Source organism: Stylophora pistillata, chromosome 3 (genome assembly GCF_964205215.1).
Source record: "Stylophora pistillata chromosome 3, jaStyPist1.2, whole genome shotgun sequence".
NCBI classification, from domain to species: Eukaryota; Metazoa; Cnidaria; class Anthozoa; order Scleractinia; family Pocilloporidae; genus Stylophora; species Stylophora pistillata.
The window spans coordinates 19206355-19224690 of NC_142521.1; the positions used below are offsets into that span (position 1 = coordinate 19206355).

The following is an 18336-nucleotide window of genomic DNA, read 5'->3' on the forward strand; positions in this document are numbered from 1 at the left end:
AGAAAATAAAAAAAAAACAAGGTAAGAAGACTTCCCGGCGTCGACAGCCGCGTAAATCAATTTGGTAAGGACAAAACATGATTTGGTGGCACCTCTATCAATTCAAGATTTTTTCCAGACCCTTTCCTTATTACCACCATGTTTATTTCGCCGTTCGTGCTCTTAAAAACTTCAGGCTGATAAAATTTCCATAAGAACTGCACTACTTTTCCCAGACTGATTTCTGCTTTCTTTATTCGACGACGGAAGTAAAAATCAACCGTTTTCTCACTCTTCGTGCTTTCAACATTGCTGATCCCAGAACTATGCAGGACGCTGGATGCTGGTCATATATGAATCTTCTAGTGGCTTGCATTTAGTTACCCACAGACTTCCTTGGAGCTCATTGGTTGGGTGGGCATCAAAGCTCTACAGCTGGAGGTCTCCCACGTGGGAGACTCAGACGCTATGTCTATCCCACGCTTTTGGCAACCATCACACTATAATTTCCTATATTGCACACAGCCCAAGAGAATATCAGTTCATATTCTTTTCACACAGCCTGCACGGAGCAAGCATAATTTTGGCGTGCTAGTGCTCGGTATTTTTTAGGTGAAAATCATAGCTACCATCGTTGACTGTTACAGCTGTGGAACGAAGGCCGGAGAGGAAGGAATTTTTATCAAGGGAAAGAGCGACGATAAAAAAAAAAAACACCACCACCAACCACACCAACAACAAACAAAAGGAGAAGGGAGTGGTGGGTCTTTCCCTGCCCCCTCCCCACACTGTCCGATCTAAATTTAAGTCAAAAATGACCCGACCTGTCCAAAAAACGATCAAGAGCTTGCAAGGTTAACTCGCCTCAATAAGACGTCCGCATTACAGCTACCTTTATCCTTGATACACTTTTTTTTTAATCTTTGTCTTTACTTCAGTGCCTTTTGTAAGATTTTATTAATCAACGTGCATATTCCTATTCTTTTTAACACTTCAAGGCTCAAATACACTATGAAAGATGGTAGGTTTGAGCTCGCTTTTGTTATAAGGGAATAGATATATTCGAACCATCAGAAGCGAAATGCAAAGATCTGGTTCTAAACAGGCGTTCACAAGGCAGAAAAAAATCTGATACAGACCCGCCAAGGAACGAGTACGGACTTCAAATTATGGCAGGTGTTAACTGTGTGTACTTTGTTACTTATCAGGGTGGGTAAGGACCCGTGTTTTGTAATGTAATGAGGCCATTGGCGTCCAAAACTTAAATAACTAAGGTCCGAACCACTTTCTTCAGTTTTGACGGATCTGTACCCGTTCTTTCTGCTTTGTAACCAGCCTTTGAGGTATGATTTTTCTTGGGAATTCCCACTTTTTTATTCCTCCTAAGCTCGTGACAAGACAAAATATATTTCTGGAGGTATCCTACCCGGCCCTAGTCTCCACAGTCATTTCTACAAAGGCGACTTGCAGAGAATGTTGGGAAAACATTGACATGTCCCTTGATGCAATGCGCTCCGATCGAATCCTTTTCAGGCATCAGACCTACCTACAACCTCTGACTGAAACCCTGACTGAAAAAATAATTTCTTGAGACTATTTTGTAAGGAAAAATGTTATAGATTCAGGAAAGTCCATTCCCCTTTATTCTTATTCTGGGTGTGCGTTTAGTAGCGTTTATACGTCTAGTGGTTTAGCCGCGGGAGGCTTGGAACGGCTCTCCACTCCACTCCGCAATAGTCCATTTTACAGTTGTGGGCTTGGAGGCCAAGCATTTGAACAGGAGTGAGGCTAAGGGTGACTTTGTTTGGTTCTGTCCTGGTGTACCGGTTCACAAGGGAATTACCATTGTTCTTTCTTTGTTTAGGAGTTATCGGTTAGCTATTGTGTATTGTTTGGTCTTTTGTATTGGCTCTTGTGAACCGGTACACGAGGACAGAACCCTTTGTTTTGATAGAGATGTTGCTGCAATTCAATAATGATCCTTGCAGAATATTTCAATACAATTTCTCACTTGAGATTAGACGTCATCCTATGTATTTTAAATACTGTCTTGGTTTCGATGCCACTGTTCTCTTTACAAACTCACAGTGATTTGTAAGTGAAAATGCCTTCTATTCCACTTCAATTACCTTATTCAATTATTTCTTACGTTACTATTTTAACTTTCAATTTTACATTTGGGTCAAATTTACCCTAAAAAAGACGGCGATAGACCTCAGTAACGATGTGATTTATAATTTGGAGGAATCAATCCCGTGTTCTCCATTTCTTGATCGACTTAGAATGTTTCTCTGGACTAACACATGATTTTCTGATGGGTGATTTTTTTTTTCCACCAGAGGAACAGAGAACACACCGTAGGCTACCAGATAAAAAGTGAAAACTCGATTCTCCATTAGTGGCAATATATAAATTCTTACTTCTTTCTAATTTGTTTATGATTTTTTGTTCTGTCTTCATCTGTCTGTCTCATGACTTGTGCTGTCATCTGCGGGTTCGTTAGGTGAGGAATTTCCCGTTGCAGATTCTTGAGAAACGTCACCTTCGGCCGAAAGCTTCTCTGTTGACACTTGACCAAGAAAGTCAGTGGTTTTGAACACAGCTGGTGCTTTCCAGTCAGAGAAGTTTTTATCTTGCTTTGTAGGACCCTGAGTCATCTGAACACAAAAAGAAAACAAAAAGATTAACCTACTAAATTGCTGGATGGCTTTTTTATCTTTTTTTGAGGGGGAGGGGTAGGAGAGTGCTAGATGAACGCGAAAGGGAGGGGGGGGGGTTGACCAAAGAAGTTACTCGTCTTAAACAAAGCTGGTCCTCTTCAGTCTGAGAAATGATTACCTTTCTATGTAGGACCCAGGATCATCTGCTCACAAAGTGATACAACGAAAAGTTTAGCCTGTTGAATTGACAGATATTTTTTCTGAGGGTGAAGGGGTAGGGCACACGAGGAGAGCACGAAATGAACACAGAGGAGGGGGCTTGACTAAAGAAGTTGCTTGTCTTTATCAAAGCTGGTGCTCTCCAGTCCCAGAAATTATTACCTTTCTCTGTAGGACCCTGGATTATCTGCTCACAAAGTGTTAAAACAAAAAGCTTAGCCAGTTGAATTGGCCCCTTTTTTGTTTGTGAGTGTTTGTTTTTTTTTTAGGTAGGGGTGGTGTGAGGGGGGTGAGTGGGAGGTGAACTTAAAGATGAAACAAGTGTGAGAAGACTAGCTCCTCCTCTGGAGGTGGGGAGGGGGGTGAAAACTGCTACTCTTAACCTGCAATCAGGCCTCCTTGTTTTTGGGAATTGCAAAAAGAATACTTAATTGCATGACATTCTTTGCCAACTGTCGCGAGGTTAGTGTGAAATAATCTTGAAGGGTGAGTCACCACATATTTCACATGTCCTGTCAAAGAATACGCTTGGCCACAAACACACCTGTCTGAGTCCTGGTATGGATTTTAGAACTTTTTGAATTTTATGACTTCCAAGTTCTCTTTCTGCTGTTGACACACTCTCTTCCATTTCATCCACATTTTTCTTGACTGCATTTACAAAAGCCTTGATAAGATACAACAATCAAGTCTTAGCACAGACTGAATGCACAAAGGTCCCAGGTTCATTCCCCTCACAAGCTAAGTGACCCATTTGGCCAGATGTTATCTTGATTTTGACAGCATAAAGTGACTAGGAGTATTACTGCCCCCCCCTGCATGGGATGCCAGTCCATCAAAGGTTACCCAGGAGTATTACCACCCCCCCCAGATGGAATGCTAGTCCATTGGAAGGTACCCAGGAGTTCCCCCCCATATCAATTAGGGGATTAATAGTTGCTCCAATACCAAATTCTCAAAACTATCATCAAATGAATCATTTGGCAGACAGCAAGGAGAATTCCTTTTTTTTTTTTTAACAACTTTATTGGGCATATCAGATAAATGTTTAAACAAGGCAAAAGTATAATAATACAATAACAAATAGAAAACAGAAAAGAAACTGAGATAAAACTGCACCGAAAAGGGAAGGCGCGAACGGGACGTAAAGTCCCATGCGAGGTGCTGCCCATTTTGAATTAAAACACACTATAAAATAGAAAATTACAAAAATACAGAACAAATAACTTCAACTTAGTGGCATAAGCACGTACTGGCTAGTGTCCACGGGCAGGGCCTATCGATGTCATACGTAGTGTTTAGACGGTCTAGCATTACATTGCGGACAGATTCCTGGTATGAACCTGGGTTGTCAAAGCTAGTGGATGGTAAGACGGAGCAAGTAAGGCTCCAGAGTTTAACAATGCGATTAAAGTATGAGGCCTGAAAAATTCTGGTTCTACAAATAGGTGTTTTTAGGTTGAAAGAATTACAAAGTCTGGTATGGCCATGGGAGATAAAATCAACAAAACAGTGTACATTTATCTTCAAACTTTAAACTTCAATGTCACAAACTTCAACTTCACGAACAAAATGGCTCCTTTAGGAGCCACCACATAAATTAAAGTCAATGACCAACAATGATTTACATGCACCTACCTTTCGTGATCTCGGAAATTTGTGTTTGTTGATAATCGCTCGGCTTATAGTCGAATAAACATTGAATTTCGAATCTTGTTAAGCACCCGTAAATATTGTTTGGCGAAAATGCTCGGCTATAAGCCGAACCCCCTACCTTGGTGAGAATTTACCTGTTCTCAGTTTAATTTGTTGGAAAAATCCCTCAGCTTATAGGCGAATAAATATGGTAAGTCAATATAGTTGTATAGACATTTGTAAAAAAATAACAAGTCTACTAAAGAGATCTTGGCAGTGAGAGGGTTAAAATTTCTACATGTGTGATATAAGTTGTCTGTACCTCTAGTTGGTCAATCTTTCTGAAGATTGTTGGAAGTTCCTGAGATCTTTCATGTAGTTGTGGTATAATTTCTATCAAGGATTGCGAGGAATCATTGCGTATCTATATGTAAAGAAAAATGAATACAAGGAGATTTTCTCTAAGTTTTCTTATAATTATCAAATCACTAGTAGCACATAGCCAATAAACAGTTCACGTAAAGTAACAATATTACAAGTAGCCTGCAGTGCAGGTGGATTTTGGTGGGGCGAGTGGATATTCCCATCGCTTGTTCAGGCTATCTCGAATTAGAAAAACAGTGGAGAGTTGGGGCGAGGTAAAAAGTTTACCAAGCTAGTGGGAAGGAGAGAGAAAAATTGGGGAAGGGGGAGGGGGAGGGGTTTTTCTTCCCCATCCCCCCACTGACTCCGACATTCTCACATTCTCGCCCCAATTCTTCCAGTCTGCAGCAAATCCAACATGGCGGCTAAACACTTGAAAGATGAAAACCATCAAAACTGCCTGCACTGCAGGCTATTTTACAAGGGAAGAGTCACCAAATATTTGTGTAATAAAAAAAATAAAAAAATTACAGCATGATGTAAGAGATATGGGATGTTAGAACATGATCCATTACATATAAGTCGTAAAATAGAAAAATCTATAATTTGAATTACACAAAACTACTGACAAAAACATGCCTACATCTGTTACTATGAAATAGGAAAAGTTTGTGTCTGCATGGCCTCTGGTGTCTATGTTGAATTTAAGTACCCTTGGGTTCTAGTGTAACCCTCAATCTAGTTACTTTCCACATGCGTTTCTACATTATTAACTAATAGGCAACCATTTACAGTTCAGGGCTTCATGTTTGCCAATTACAACCTTTCTTCCCAGCAGAGGAAAGGTTCCAAAAATTGCACGATCTCAGATAAGCTCGTGCGTGTGCGTTGTATTAAAGGGTGTCAGCAGGACAGTTCTCACATATCGATCATTGAACAGTCAAGTAACCCCCGATAAGGACGTCACTGAGCGAAAGTTATGTTTAAGATTTATTATTGCTGAAAAGTACCAACCATGTGGGATGAAAAATGTCTTTTGAGATAAAAAATTCAGAGGACGAGGTTATGAACCGTTACAACCGTTGTAGACGTAATACCTTACAAGATCAGACTTTCCTCCGAAAGTGCAATCAAGAAAAGAAGAAATATAGTTTCAGAAAAATGAAAACACGTTCTACACTAGATACACGTTCTACACTGTTGTTCCCTACAGTCATGCGCCTAAGAAGAAACAATAAGTTGTGAATAAATTACACAGACAAATGAACACCCCCCAAAACGAAAGCTTGATAAAAAAAAACTTTTTTCAGACCACTTACCGAGTCAGCTAGGTGAGAAAACTCATCCAAACGAACAAGCATATCCTCAATGGTATCTTCGATAACTTTAGACTAAAAATAGATCCAAATAAATGTGGTAAGATCTAAATTCTCTCTTGTCACACAATCTCAATGCGCCAAGGAAACTATCTCTTTCAAATATTTTGCAAATTGAGGTATCAGTGGGTAAGATACCTCATTCTTTACATCAACTTGACAATATTTCGCAAATTCTGCAGCACATTTCTCCAAATCAAGCTCTACTTCATCCTCTTTTGTCTCGGTTTCTGAAAAAGCTTGTCCTTCACTATCCGCCATCTTGAATCGAAAGGTCGGATTCCGAGCCGATTATATTTTGACCAGCGGCAATCTAAAGGTGGGAAACGTTGAAAGACGTTTGCTAGTAGAGGTCTCTGCAGAAGTGTTTGAGTTTGAATCTGCGTACATCGCGAACATCTCGACCGCTAAAATGGTATGTATAACTCTTAAAGTCTCCTTCATTATTATCTATCATCTTGGTTTCATTATTTTTAAATTTTCTTTGGCAGACGGTGGGAAAGAGTTCGAAGATGCTTCAGCATATTAACTACCGAATGCGGTGCACATTGCAAGATGGCCGCAGTTTTATTGGGACATTTTTAGCTTTTGACAAGCATATGAACATTATCTTGGGAGATTGTGATGAATTTAGGAAAATTAAGCCCAAGAGTAGCAAAGCACCGGAACGCGAGGAAAAAAGAGTTCTTGGTTTGGTTTTGTTGCGAGGAGAGCACCTTGTTTCATTGACAGTCGAGGGACCTCCAGTGTCAGACGTAAGTTGGGTTCATTGATTTACCTCAGCTTTATAAGTAAAAATGAATAGTAAAGAAATTTTTTTATCTTAAAGAGTTCATATTAGGACACAACACTGTCTGTCTGTCTGTTCATTTATTTCAATTCGAGATGTACAGTTAGCCAGCGACTCGTACTAAGTACATTCGAATATTATTAACCCACCCAATGATATAACTGGTATTAACTAACATTTTGGTGAATAAATCAATTTTATAATTAATATGATTCAAAGAATTCATTGCTCGAATAACCCAGTCTGCAAAGTATGGCAAAACTTGACGAGATCTTGTGCGTGTAAAGGAGATTTTTCGTGGTGAAATTTATGGTGTAAATGGGAAAAATCATGTATACATCTGCCACACTATGTAGACCAGAGAATTGGGTTATGACTAGGTGAATTGCACCTCTTGGCTTTAACTCCCAGAAGTGATCAACATGTAACTTCTCCCTGTAGTATCCACACATTATCCAGCAAACTGGTAATGAGAATACTCAAACTTATTGTGTGGAAGTTGTTATCTTGAGAAATGGTTAGGAGTTGTGTACGAGAGTTTTACCAAGCCTACCCCTCACAGTTTTGTGATGTTAAGCAGTACTAACAAATTTGGGCTAGGACTACCAAATAAGGTGGTGAGAGCATGTGTGTGTGGAAAAAAGAACAAGGAGGTTGTGAGAGCGTGAGTTTATGGAAAGTTTTTCCACTGAATTTAGTGAGAGTTTCGTGAATTAGATTGAAGAGGAATAAACTAGGAAATTGTTATTGTGAGTTCTATGGGCTGTTCAGTTGTTCGGCTCAGTTGGTTTAGGTGGGTGAACCTAGTAGGGGACTACGTGTCCCATTGTTCTCTCACCTGTACACTGTACAAATCTATAAAAACTCCAAAAAAAAAACTCAAAACTCAAAACTGAGTATCAAATTTTAGTAACCAATTTACAAAATGTGTAGCAGGTACAAGGGAGAATTAGCAATCAGACCATGGGAGTTTTAGGGTTAAACCAGATTCATTTACAATCACTTGTCTACTTATAACACGAACCTGCAATGTTAGATGTTTCTGGTAGGTATTTTGAAATAGCGAGAGGGTAAATTTTGAATTCACACATTGAATTAATTAAGAGAGTTAAAAATGAGCACCACATCTATTGATCAACCATTGTACTCAAGACGACCATTTTTTTTTTTTTTTGCTGACTTTCCAACTTAAGAACTGAAGAGTAAGCTAGTCAGTTGTGATTCATCAGTTCGAATCTGTTTATAAAGTTAGCTTCTGTTTTCCACATTTGGTAGTTTTGTAATGAGACCGGGAAGGCTCTTTTTTACATACTGCCAGTGGGCTTTTGATAAGAGTGCGGAAAAGTCAGAAGTAAATTAATCGCATTGGCCTGGCAGAGCAGAGCAGAGAACCATAAGAGACATGGGAACTCAAATTGAAGACAAGCAAACTGCTCAAAGCAGGAGAAAATATGGGTGACGAAGGTTCTTCTGTTATTTTATTTACTTTATTTAAGTGTTCCCAGTTAGAAGAGGGTTTTACCATTGGCGAGATACCATAATTTACTCTTAAATAAAGTGATTGATTGTTTGATTGATTGAATGATCGGAAAGCACCCTCACAAAGAATAATCTTGCTGCATCGAGAATACTCCCAAGTAGCATTTGTTGCAAAGGGCAAAAAGCGTGCAAAAGGCCCAAAACCTGGAGAATCCGACCACTCTTTTACTCTAACAAAAATTCACAACTGTAACTTTAAAAAAAAGGGCTGTGAGTTGTACTGAAAACCAAAAAAGTCAAGATATACAAAACGTGCTTGGTTACTAAGCTTTCTGGTGATTAACTCAAAAATGGAGCGTATAACACAAAAAGTGGAAGAATAAGGTTGTCTTTAAGGGATTCTAAATGGAAGAAAGTCAGCGAGTGCAGCAATTGCATTTGGAATAAGATGCCATGCATTTTATACAATTGCATAGAGTGGTGCCGAATTTCAAAACCCTAAGACAATACGAGTTAAAGTTAAGTGTTTCTTATTTATATTTAAGCTTACATTTCAGTTAACTTAAGAGATCAATTGAACCCTTCACCTTTCACACAATCTGCATATTTTACTTAAAGTTCAGTTGTAGAACTGATGTGGCGATTGCCAAAGTGTAATATTTAATTATAAGTGATTTTGCCAGATGTAAAGTAAAACGGACAATTGCGGTTGTCTTGCATAACCATTCCACGTACTCAATGCGGAGCTGCTTCTGCAGTAAAGAGTAGTAAAATTATTAACTTGTAATTTAGTTATTTTTTTAAAAAAAATAACTAAGTTAGTGTATAGATTGGTGTATTGTGTTGTAGTGTAAACTGATCAGCGCAATTTGGTGTATCTTTAAGCAATCTGATAGGCACATCTTTTTTTTGGTGTATCTCAATGCAATGTGATTGGCCCAATTTTTTGGTGCATCACAAACCAATCAGATTGTAGTATTTTTTGATGTCGCACCAATCAGAGCGTTCTTGCTAATTTGTGGTTTGACAGGTCTTCAAATTTCAGGTCTTCAAATTTCAGTGAATCAACATGCAAGTCGGAGAGAGCAGTTCGCGAATTAAGGAATTGTGTCAGTCGTGTTGTGAAAGCGGTGGAGTTGTGATCGTTGTACGACTATGCTTATTCTTCTGAAGGAGACTGAGTGGAACATGAAAAAAATTTTGAATCAAATAGTACTTCAGATATTGATAGGAGCAACTTCAGGATATTTTATTGCTATATATGAGTTAATCGGCGATTCCAATTTTGAATTTCGCTCAAGGAACCAGGTAAGATGACATCTACAAGAGTTGTAAGATCATCTATTCAATGTAATGGCTCATGTCCTTTGTGAGGATTTTATTGCTATGATCTGTCTGGATTTGAAAGGTCGTCAGGGAACTTTTTCTACCGATTAGCAAGTTAACTTGCATGTTTTGTGTACCGCTCCTTCACTTGCGACGCACACACCGTCAGCCAAAGGCCAACACTAATTTAACATTATAGCGTGTTGTTTTGGAAGGGCTAGTATTGCTGACTCTGGTAAAACTTGTGCGAGACATTTGCATAAATCACATTTGATTGATTATCTTTTTTTTTTGCCATATGGTTGCTCTTTTGGCAGTGGTTCCAACGACCACCAAGTTACATTTACTTTCTGCATCAACTGCTTAGTTACATATCCGTTTCTTTGCTTCTAAAAGTTCTCCAAGAATTATATATTGTTTAAACGATATTTTCCTGTTACAATTGCGTGTTTACTTTTTACTCACCAGTATGGATTAGACTTTCTTAAATGAAATGCCATTTTCCAGTAAACAATGTAAATTTTATGACAAAAATCTACCTCAATAAAAAATATTTCACAAGGGACAAAATGGTACGGTCGGTTAATTTTCCACGCAACTCTCATGTGCTTAGACGTTTTCTACCAATAAAATTCGCTTTTAGCTAACCTGGACTTTACCCCATTGCGTGTCAATTTCCTGTAAACAACCTGCATTTTATCATCACGTATTTCGCACGCACAGGGAAAGTCCAGATAGGCAACAACCAATCAAGTAGCCCACCTTATTATCCTTTGAAGAGTGATACTTTCTCTCGGTACAATCTACTTTCACTTGTTTAAAGAATGGAGACCAGAAAGTATCTTTGTCCAGAGGCTGTAAGAGATCAAGTAGAGCTTTCCACTGCAAAATTACATGGAAGATTATTTTGAGGCAACCATCTGTTACTGAACAAGAGGCTACACGGAGCCTATATTTGGGCCGGATTTGTGGATCAGCGGATTGAATTGAATTGGTTCGAATTGAGGGCTTTGCTGTTTCAGCAAAATCGCTGTGGAGTGCTTTTTATGGTTTGTTAAGATAGAGAGTTTTGGAGACTAAGATTTCAGAGCAAGTCGATGCCATCCATGACAATTTGGGAAAACTAAAATCGCCAGAGGAAATGTGGGATCACTCATTAAAAATTTGCATTTGAATGCGATGATTTTGCTTACAAGGAATTCTCTTGCTTACATCTAATAACAAGCCTTTGAAGTTTTTTTTGCCTCAGAACAATATATCACAGAAGGCATTTTATAGGCCTCAAGTTTTTTGACTGATTGAATTTAAAGGTATGTGGCAGTGACTTCCACAAGTTTTTTTAAAAGAAAAGAAAAGTATAATTTTTTTGTCCGCAATATTAATTTACGAATTGATTCAATCGCCAATGTTTACGTAAGATGATCATATTAATTAATCGAATTTAAACAATCAGCCAAAACTTTAACTGTTCCCAAGGGTTGTTGTTGTCATCAGTATGTTAACAATAGAAGTGATTCATGGTATTAGGTTTGTACTTTAAATAAATATATTTAAGTGCACTCGAAAGATGAGTATAAACTGTAACAAGGTTATTGTTGATGGGTGCCCAGTACTTCAAATCTGACTGACAATTGATACCAAAACTCAACCTCGTTCCCAGGCTATGTCCACCACATTGCTTTACGCAGATTAAAAAGTGCGCACTATTGTGCATTTTCTTGCACAGGAAAAACCAAACGGAATTTCTGATTCTGGCCCTTAATGGTCAGAATAATAACTAGGACTTTGTCTCTGACAAAGTAAAGGCAATAAGCACAATTTTAACCTACGAGCAGGTCGTTGTTTGGTCTCGTCATGCAACTTGGAGAGAGCTAGAGAGAGAGAGAGAGAGAGAGAGCTAGATGTAAAGGCACTTTTGTAACCTCACTGTGGCACTTGTGTAACCTAAAGTGGCACTCGTGTAACTTTAATGGCACTTATGTAACTTATGGCACTACTGTAACTTGGGACTCGTGTAACTTTTGTGGCACTCATGTAACTTTTGTGGCACTCTTGCAACTTTTGTGGCACTCTTGCAACTTCTGTGGCACTCATTTAACTTTTTGGCGCTTGTGTAACTTTTTGGCATTTGTGTAACTTTGTGGCACTCATTTAACTTTGTGGCACTTGTGTAACTTTGTGGCACTCGTGTAACTTGTGGCACTCATGTAACTTGTGGCACTCATGTAACTTGTGACACTCATGTAACTTTTGTGGCACTTGTGTAACTTTTGTGGCACTTCAGTAACGCCATCATCTGAATAGTGTGTTTTCAGTGAAATAACGAATGAAGCACTTTTCTAAATATAAATATATAATTCAGAGGAAAGGAGCTGCATTGTTCCCGCCTTACTTTAATAACTGAGTTATTATCTTTGAGGGGTAAATTCCAGTGAAGCAATGCCAAATTTCACATAGTCGATCGATCAGCGTTAATATAGTTTTGTTCGGTTACTGTTTTTCTAGCATTCAAGATGCTGTCTAGCATTAACTTAACTAAGCTCACGTTAATGTTAACTTAACGACCAAGCTAAGTTGAAGAATGTCTTCCTCTGTATGACCGTTGTCCTTTAAAATGGAGTATTTTGGTCTCCAAGCAAGGCTTAAAATTCTGCAATGTGCAGAGTCAGCAGCCATGCGAAGAGGTGATACTAATCAGCCAAACGGGTAAATGAATCAATGTACTCCACTTGTATTGTACTTGCAAGAGAGCAATATTGAAAGTGTAGTAAAAGAAAAGCTTTATATAAATGCAACATTACATTACTGGTAATAATTTTTTTAGATCTCTTAAGAACCAGGCGCGTAGCGTGGTCATTTTTTCAAGTACGCACAAGTACATATGATCTAGAAACCTAAGTAAACTGAGTGTAAAAATAGAAACAATTGCAAAAAATTTCAAATTTTTCTGGTCACTTGAAGTACGCACGTGCGTATATGCGTATAAGACACTACGCGCCTGAGAACACCAAATTGTTTATTAACCCATTGACGTCCAGTGCCCCCGTATGCACCCATGGGGACCCACACCCTTTCTACGCCCTGTGACGTCATCACTTTTAGCCCTGGAGCACCAATTCGAGCACCTACTTGAACAGGTTGAAAATATCTTACAGACGATACCAGAATGAGCGCAATTGAGTGGAGGAGATTGGAGAAATAGCCAAAAAACCGTGTCACTTTGACCTGAAAATCTGCACGAAAATCGTGTTTCACTACCCACCTACCTTTCCGAGCATGTGCTTTGAAAATAATGAGTAGTTTCTGAAAAATCTCTACCCCAAAATGAAGCCTACTCAATTTCCAGCAAGTGAGGAGAAACTTTAGGCAAGGAGAGGGGGAAAAAAGGGCAGGAGAAAGAGAGAAAAGTAGAAGTCGTAAGTGGGGCATGACTTTTGAAGCCAAAAACTGTCGAAATTTTGCTCTCTGCGCGTGCCCGAGATTTTCAGGCCGCCATTTTGCATTTGGATCGAAAGGCTGTCGAGTGCGTGAGCTGTCAAGCGGTTTTTGGTAAGTTTGAGCTTTTAAAACCACAACAGTGACCCGAAATCTGCTCGACTAGCTTCAAAACACAGTTTTCCACAAAAGCTGCGGCCATTAATGGGTTAACCTTAAATCACATCTGTGAGATGTGACAATTAAACAGGTCACATATGTACACCATGTAAACATACAGCTTAAGAATATTAATTAGCGAAGGTAAATGATTAACTGAAAAATTGAAATACGCTAATAACCCAACCTTAGATCTTAACTTAAATGGTGACGGCTTAGAAGAAGCCATGGATGAAAAACTCTTAGGCGTCAAGATCGACAAGCATATTAGCTGGCACAACCACGTCGAATACTTGATTAGGAAGCTGAACTCTAGAATTTATCTGTTAAAAAGAGCAAATGGCTACCTTGACCTCCATTGCTGAAAATTGTTATTAAATGCGCTTATTAAGCCTGTCTTTGAATATTGCTGTTCGGTTTGGGGTAATGCCCCTAATGACCAATTGTTAGGAATACTTAAAGTGCAGAAATGTTGTAGTAGGTTAATATTAGATGCTAGTTTTCACAATAACTCGGTTCAAATGTTCAAGAAACCACATTGGATGCCAATTGATGATGTAATAGGCATGAAGAAATTGTGCATGATGTTCAAAATTGTGAATGGAGAGTGTCCGCATTATTTTACAAGCTATAGAACTTATGTAAAAAACACCCATTCTTATAATACGCGAGCTTCTTTCCATCATCATCTCGCTGTGCCGAAATGGTGCTCCAACGCAGGCCTTCGAACATTTCATGCGAGTGCCACTTACTTATGGAACCGTCTGGACGACAAATTTAAAACTGTTACAGATGAAAGCAATTTTAAGAAACTTTTAGTAAACAATTTTTTACAAAGTAATTCAGATCGTGAACATTTTACTATCTCTAGAATGTTTTGAATATATTTATGTGCATGCTGTTCTTGATAATCTAGTTTTTACAATTCTTTTTAATACAGCCCACGATGTAAACTACTGGGTTACCAGTAATTGTGTTAGCTACTAAAGTTTATTTATTTATTTAACTAAAACACCACACATTTCAACCTACATATCGAAAAAAATAACTCCTGCATGCGTAGCATGCCTATGTTTTTTATTGCCAGACTGACTTGGATTCAGTTGCTTTTTAGTTGTAAAAGGATTACTATGCAATCTGGGTTCACTATCGCAAGAGTTCCGACTGTTCAAATTTGACCGGCCAAAAATGGGTAGTGTCCGAGCAAAAGCATGTTTGACTGGACAACGTGACCTGCGACTGCCTGTTAGTTATTTGCAGCCTTGAAGCCCAATGCTATGTTGGATTACTTTTGACACTTTAAGTGCAAGTAGCTCTAAGAGGAAAGCTGCCATGCCTACCATCTTTAGAGGTGCATATCAAGTCTCTGCCATATCATGTAAGTTTCAAGTATTTGTTCACCTCTGAAGATTTTTCTCCTGTTTGTTTAGTCAAAATCCAAACTTCTTGGGGCCAATGCTGCTCCTGGTACTGGAATGGGTCGTGCAGCTGGACGTGGAGTGCCTGCTCCTTTAGCACCAACAATTGCTGCACCACCAGGTTTGTGTTTTTGGTGATTATGTTGTTTCTGAACCTGGTTATCACAAATGAGTTATTTAGTGATCCAGGTCGTGTGCCTGTCTCTCTCTCTCTCTGAATCTCTTTTTTTCTTAGCAACATAGCAAGGCCCAGTGATTTTGAGATGTGCTTAGTAAATTGTGTAATAGAATTATAGTGCTATTACTCAAAGTAGCTGGTACCAAGTACAATTTCCTCTTACTCCAACCACACAGTGTTCAGCCAAAAGAAGGAGGGGAAAGAAAAAAAGCAAAGTGTCCACTAGAATCTTGACATCTAGTCTGAATTACTACTAATCTCCCTGAGCTAAAGTAATAAAGATTGTTTAAGAGATTGTTTGGAAAACTTATTTCGCGATCTTCCAACTGAACGGGTTATTTTGCATTGCAGGACTTGCTGGGCCTGTGAGAGGGGTGGGTGGACCAGCTGCTCAACTTATGACCCCACAAGGAAGAGGTGCACCTGGTGGTATGTTCAATATTTTGGATTGTGTAAAATTCAGGAAGTTTGATTTGGAGTCCAAAGGATTATCGTAATTTCCGGCCGTTTACCTGCGGGTAATCTGTTGATTTTGCCTTAAACACACGCCACTGGGGGTAAGAGGGAGGTGTGGGTTATGTGACAGTTTTGAAATCTACTTACAGTTGAATTAAATAAAATTCTCACCTACCTGCATTTCCACTTCTCAGATGAATTTTATTGTAATAAGAGTGCCACAAAGCGGCACTAAAACATGATGCTGACTCGTTTATTTCATGCACAATTAGTTGTGTGATGAACAAATTACTATTGGCATACGTGTAGACAAAACCTTGATGGTGACAAAAATAAACCAAGGATAACTGGCACATCGGTAACAAATTTCCATTTAACACTAGCTTCAGCTGAAGAGAATTTTCCCGTTTTAAGGGACTTGTTAGACCCAGTAGAACCAGAGATATCAATTTTTTGGAGAAATCAACATGGCACAGAACGATTGTTCGCACAAAATGTGGCCACGAATTCGCATTCTGTCAAGTATGCAATGTTGTGAATTTTAGAGCACATTTGTAAAAATTTCCTTTGTTTTTAAGGTGTGGGTTATCCACCAGTGCGGGTAATCTGTTGACTTTTTTTCGCTGCGTGCAATAATTGGTCAGTGCAGGTAATCGGCCGTGCGGGTAAACGGCTGGAAATTACGGTAGAAGCAACACCAACGTGAAGCAATTATTCTCTCATCAGGAATTTGTTTGTGAGAGTTTAAAGGCAGATGCTAATGGAAAAATAGAGTGTGGAAGGAATTAATTAATCTTATTTAGCCATAACTGCATCTCATGCATGAAAAGGAAGAGTAGACTCAAGTATTGCATTCATGTTTCCTATGTTTGTTCATCATAGTTCAATGTTACAGTTGCTTGTTATCCATGGCTTGATTGTCTGGCTTCATTTCATTGAAAATTGAAGGGTATGCTCCTTCCCTGTATTAATTGTAGCATTCCATTTTGGTAGGTGGTCCACCACAACAGAACCCACCAGTGTCAGTACCTAGTTCAATGCCTGGTCCTCCAGGTGGGGCAATGGGAGCACCAATGAGGGGTCCACCCCCACCTAGACCACCCATGGGAGGAGTGCCTCCAGGAGGTATGTATTATTGGATACATTTGATAAGTAAGTGAAAACTGGAATCACTAAAATAGCAAATGTTCTTGTTTCCTTTTTGGAGTAGAAGCTATGGTGCATATTTCTCTTAATTGTTCAGTTCTCTTTCAGAAAGTGCTGTCTGCTAAACTTCTATTCTTATTCACCTCCAATGTTCACACACTATTTCAAATCCTGCTCTTATTATTTTTTTTTTTTTCACTCCTGATGTTGACTTACTACTCTGATTTCCAGGTCCACCAGGAATGCCCATGAGGGGTCCACCTCCAGGTATGCGGCCTCCAGACATGGGTCCCCCAGGAAGGGGCATGATGCCTCCTGGTATGCCTCCCCCTGGCATGATGCCTCCAGGGATGAGAGGGGGACCCCCAGGGAGAATGCCACCACCAGGTCTTATGGGTAGAGGTAAGGAACCCGACTTTGATTAGTGTGGGTGTGAAGCTTGTCTTTTCCCTGCTATAGCTCCAGGAGGCAATCTCCTTACATTGTGAATACTTTATTAGAAAATGTGTGGTTAGAATAGACAAATCAGGGGTGTTATTTTAATAAAATATGAAATTCTCCTAACATACTTATTAGGAAGTGTGTGGCCAATAGAAGGGAGAACGACAAATTAATTTTTGGAGTTGGGAGGGTTTATAAGTCAGTCAGTCCCTATCACCAGCCAACTGTTGGTTATGATCTTTTTTTTTTAACTTGATATACGAACATTTAGAAGTTTTATAGATTATCTCCATCTGATTCAGCAAGAAGATGTGTTGTGGTCTAGCACCTGATTGATTATAAAGTTTTCATCAAATAATAGTAGCAGTAGAATAGTGTTAAGGTACTAGATTATTCTCTACCAAAACAATTCTCAAATAAAGTGTTTTTGAATTTTTTGGTATAGGTTTTGTTGCCCTACACTTGTAGAACACCAATTCTTTTTAATCCTTTGGCCCTGAAAATTTCTCCTTATGAATAATATTATCCCTGAATCAAACTCAAGTTTACAAGAGTGAAGGACAGGATCTCCTTTTAAAAAAGATCTTCATTGTTAAACAAAGTTTCCTTTTCAGCACCTTGGAAATGTATAGTAAACAGCATGGAGGATATGCATACTGATGTTAGGGTGTAAAGCCTTGTACTAATAAGTAATTGTATTCCTTTTAGGTCCACCTCCTGGAATGCGACCACCACCACGCTAAAGTTGTAGTTGAAAAATTTAAAGAACCATGTTAATAAGCGGCTCTACCAAAACAACATGCTAGAGGCATCATTGATATTACTTGATTTCTTCATTGGAGATGAGTCTTTAGGTACCCTCCAAACAACATCAAAAGGAGTTTTAATTTCAAGTCTTTGTTATTTTTTGTAAATATTTGAATTTTGAGAGCTTTCTTCTTATTAAAGTGTCCTTGATTCAACTTTCTTACTTAGTACACTTCAGAAGTCAATGACTGTGCAAATCATGTTAAACTTTGAAATCAAACTGATTTTAAAGAAATGTCCTGCATGTCTCTGCACAGATGTCCCTCTTTTTTTAAAACGAGGCCTGGTGCTCAACCATTCTTGTGAAAATGAGTTTAATTTGCATGTGAATGAAAACATTATATGAAAGGATGAGCACCAGGACTCGTTTTGAAAATGAGGCCAAGGGTAATTCGGAAATGGGCTAAAGGGGAATTAGTCTCCCTCGCAGCCGTTTTTCGTCTCGTCACGCAACGCTTCTCCCCACGAA

The 18336-nt window shown here is 38.9% G+C and overlaps 2 protein-coding genes and 1 non-coding gene across 3 annotated transcripts; 1 reads left to right on the forward strand and 2 right to left on the reverse strand.

The window, feature by feature from the left end:
* Positions 1-917: 917 nt before the first annotated feature.
* LOC111339285 (biogenesis of lysosome-related organelles complex 1 subunit 4) lies at positions 918-6530 on the reverse strand. Its single transcript, XM_022945911.2, has 5 exons — positions 6371-6530; positions 6176-6247; positions 4816-4917; positions 3403-3525; positions 918-2636 (listed from the first exon to the last, which is right to left on the reverse strand). The coding sequence occupies exons 1-5, from the start codon at positions 6491-6493 to the stop codon at positions 2436-2438; spliced, it is 621 nt and encodes a 206-aa protein (XP_022801646.2). The 5' UTR covers positions 6494-6530; the 3' UTR covers positions 918-2435.
* Positions 5701-5821, reverse strand: LOC148734905 (U4atac minor spliceosomal RNA). Its single transcript, XR_015999533.1, has one exon. It is a non-coding gene; the product is annotated as a U4atac minor spliceosomal RNA (small nuclear RNA).
* On the forward strand, positions 6420-18022 carry LOC111339284 (small nuclear ribonucleoprotein-associated protein B). Its single transcript, XM_022945910.2, has 7 exons — positions 6420-6647; positions 6724-6987; positions 14852-14960; positions 15369-15446; positions 16467-16598; positions 16851-17021; positions 17769-18022. The coding sequence occupies exons 1-7, from the start codon at positions 6645-6647 to the stop codon at positions 17801-17803; spliced, it is 792 nt and encodes a 263-aa protein (XP_022801645.1). The 5' UTR covers positions 6420-6644; the 3' UTR covers positions 17804-18022.
* The last annotated feature ends 314 nt before the right edge of the window (positions 18023-18336 follow it).

Coding starts and splice junctions, on each gene's coding strand:
- LOC111339285 (XM_022945911.2), bottom strand. CDS start 6,493: ATGGCGGATAGTGAAGGACAAGCTTTTTCAGAAACCGAGACAAAAGAG. Junction 6,248..6,370: donor AAGTTGATGTAAAGAATGAG/GTATCTTACCCA, acceptor ATCTATTTTTAG/TCTAAAGTTATCGAAGATAC. Junction 3,526..4,815: donor GAAAGATTGACCAACTAGAG/GTACAGACAACT, acceptor TATCTTATCAAG/GCTTTTGTAAATGCAGTCAA.
- LOC111339284 (XM_022945910.2), top strand. Junction 15,447..16,466: donor AGGAAGAGGTGCACCTGGTG/GTATGTTCAATA, acceptor CCATTTTGGTAG/GTGGTCCACCACAACAGAAC. Junction 16,599..16,850: donor GGGAGGAGTGCCTCCAGGAG/GTATGTATTATT, acceptor TCTGATTTCCAG/GTCCACCAGGAATGCCCATG.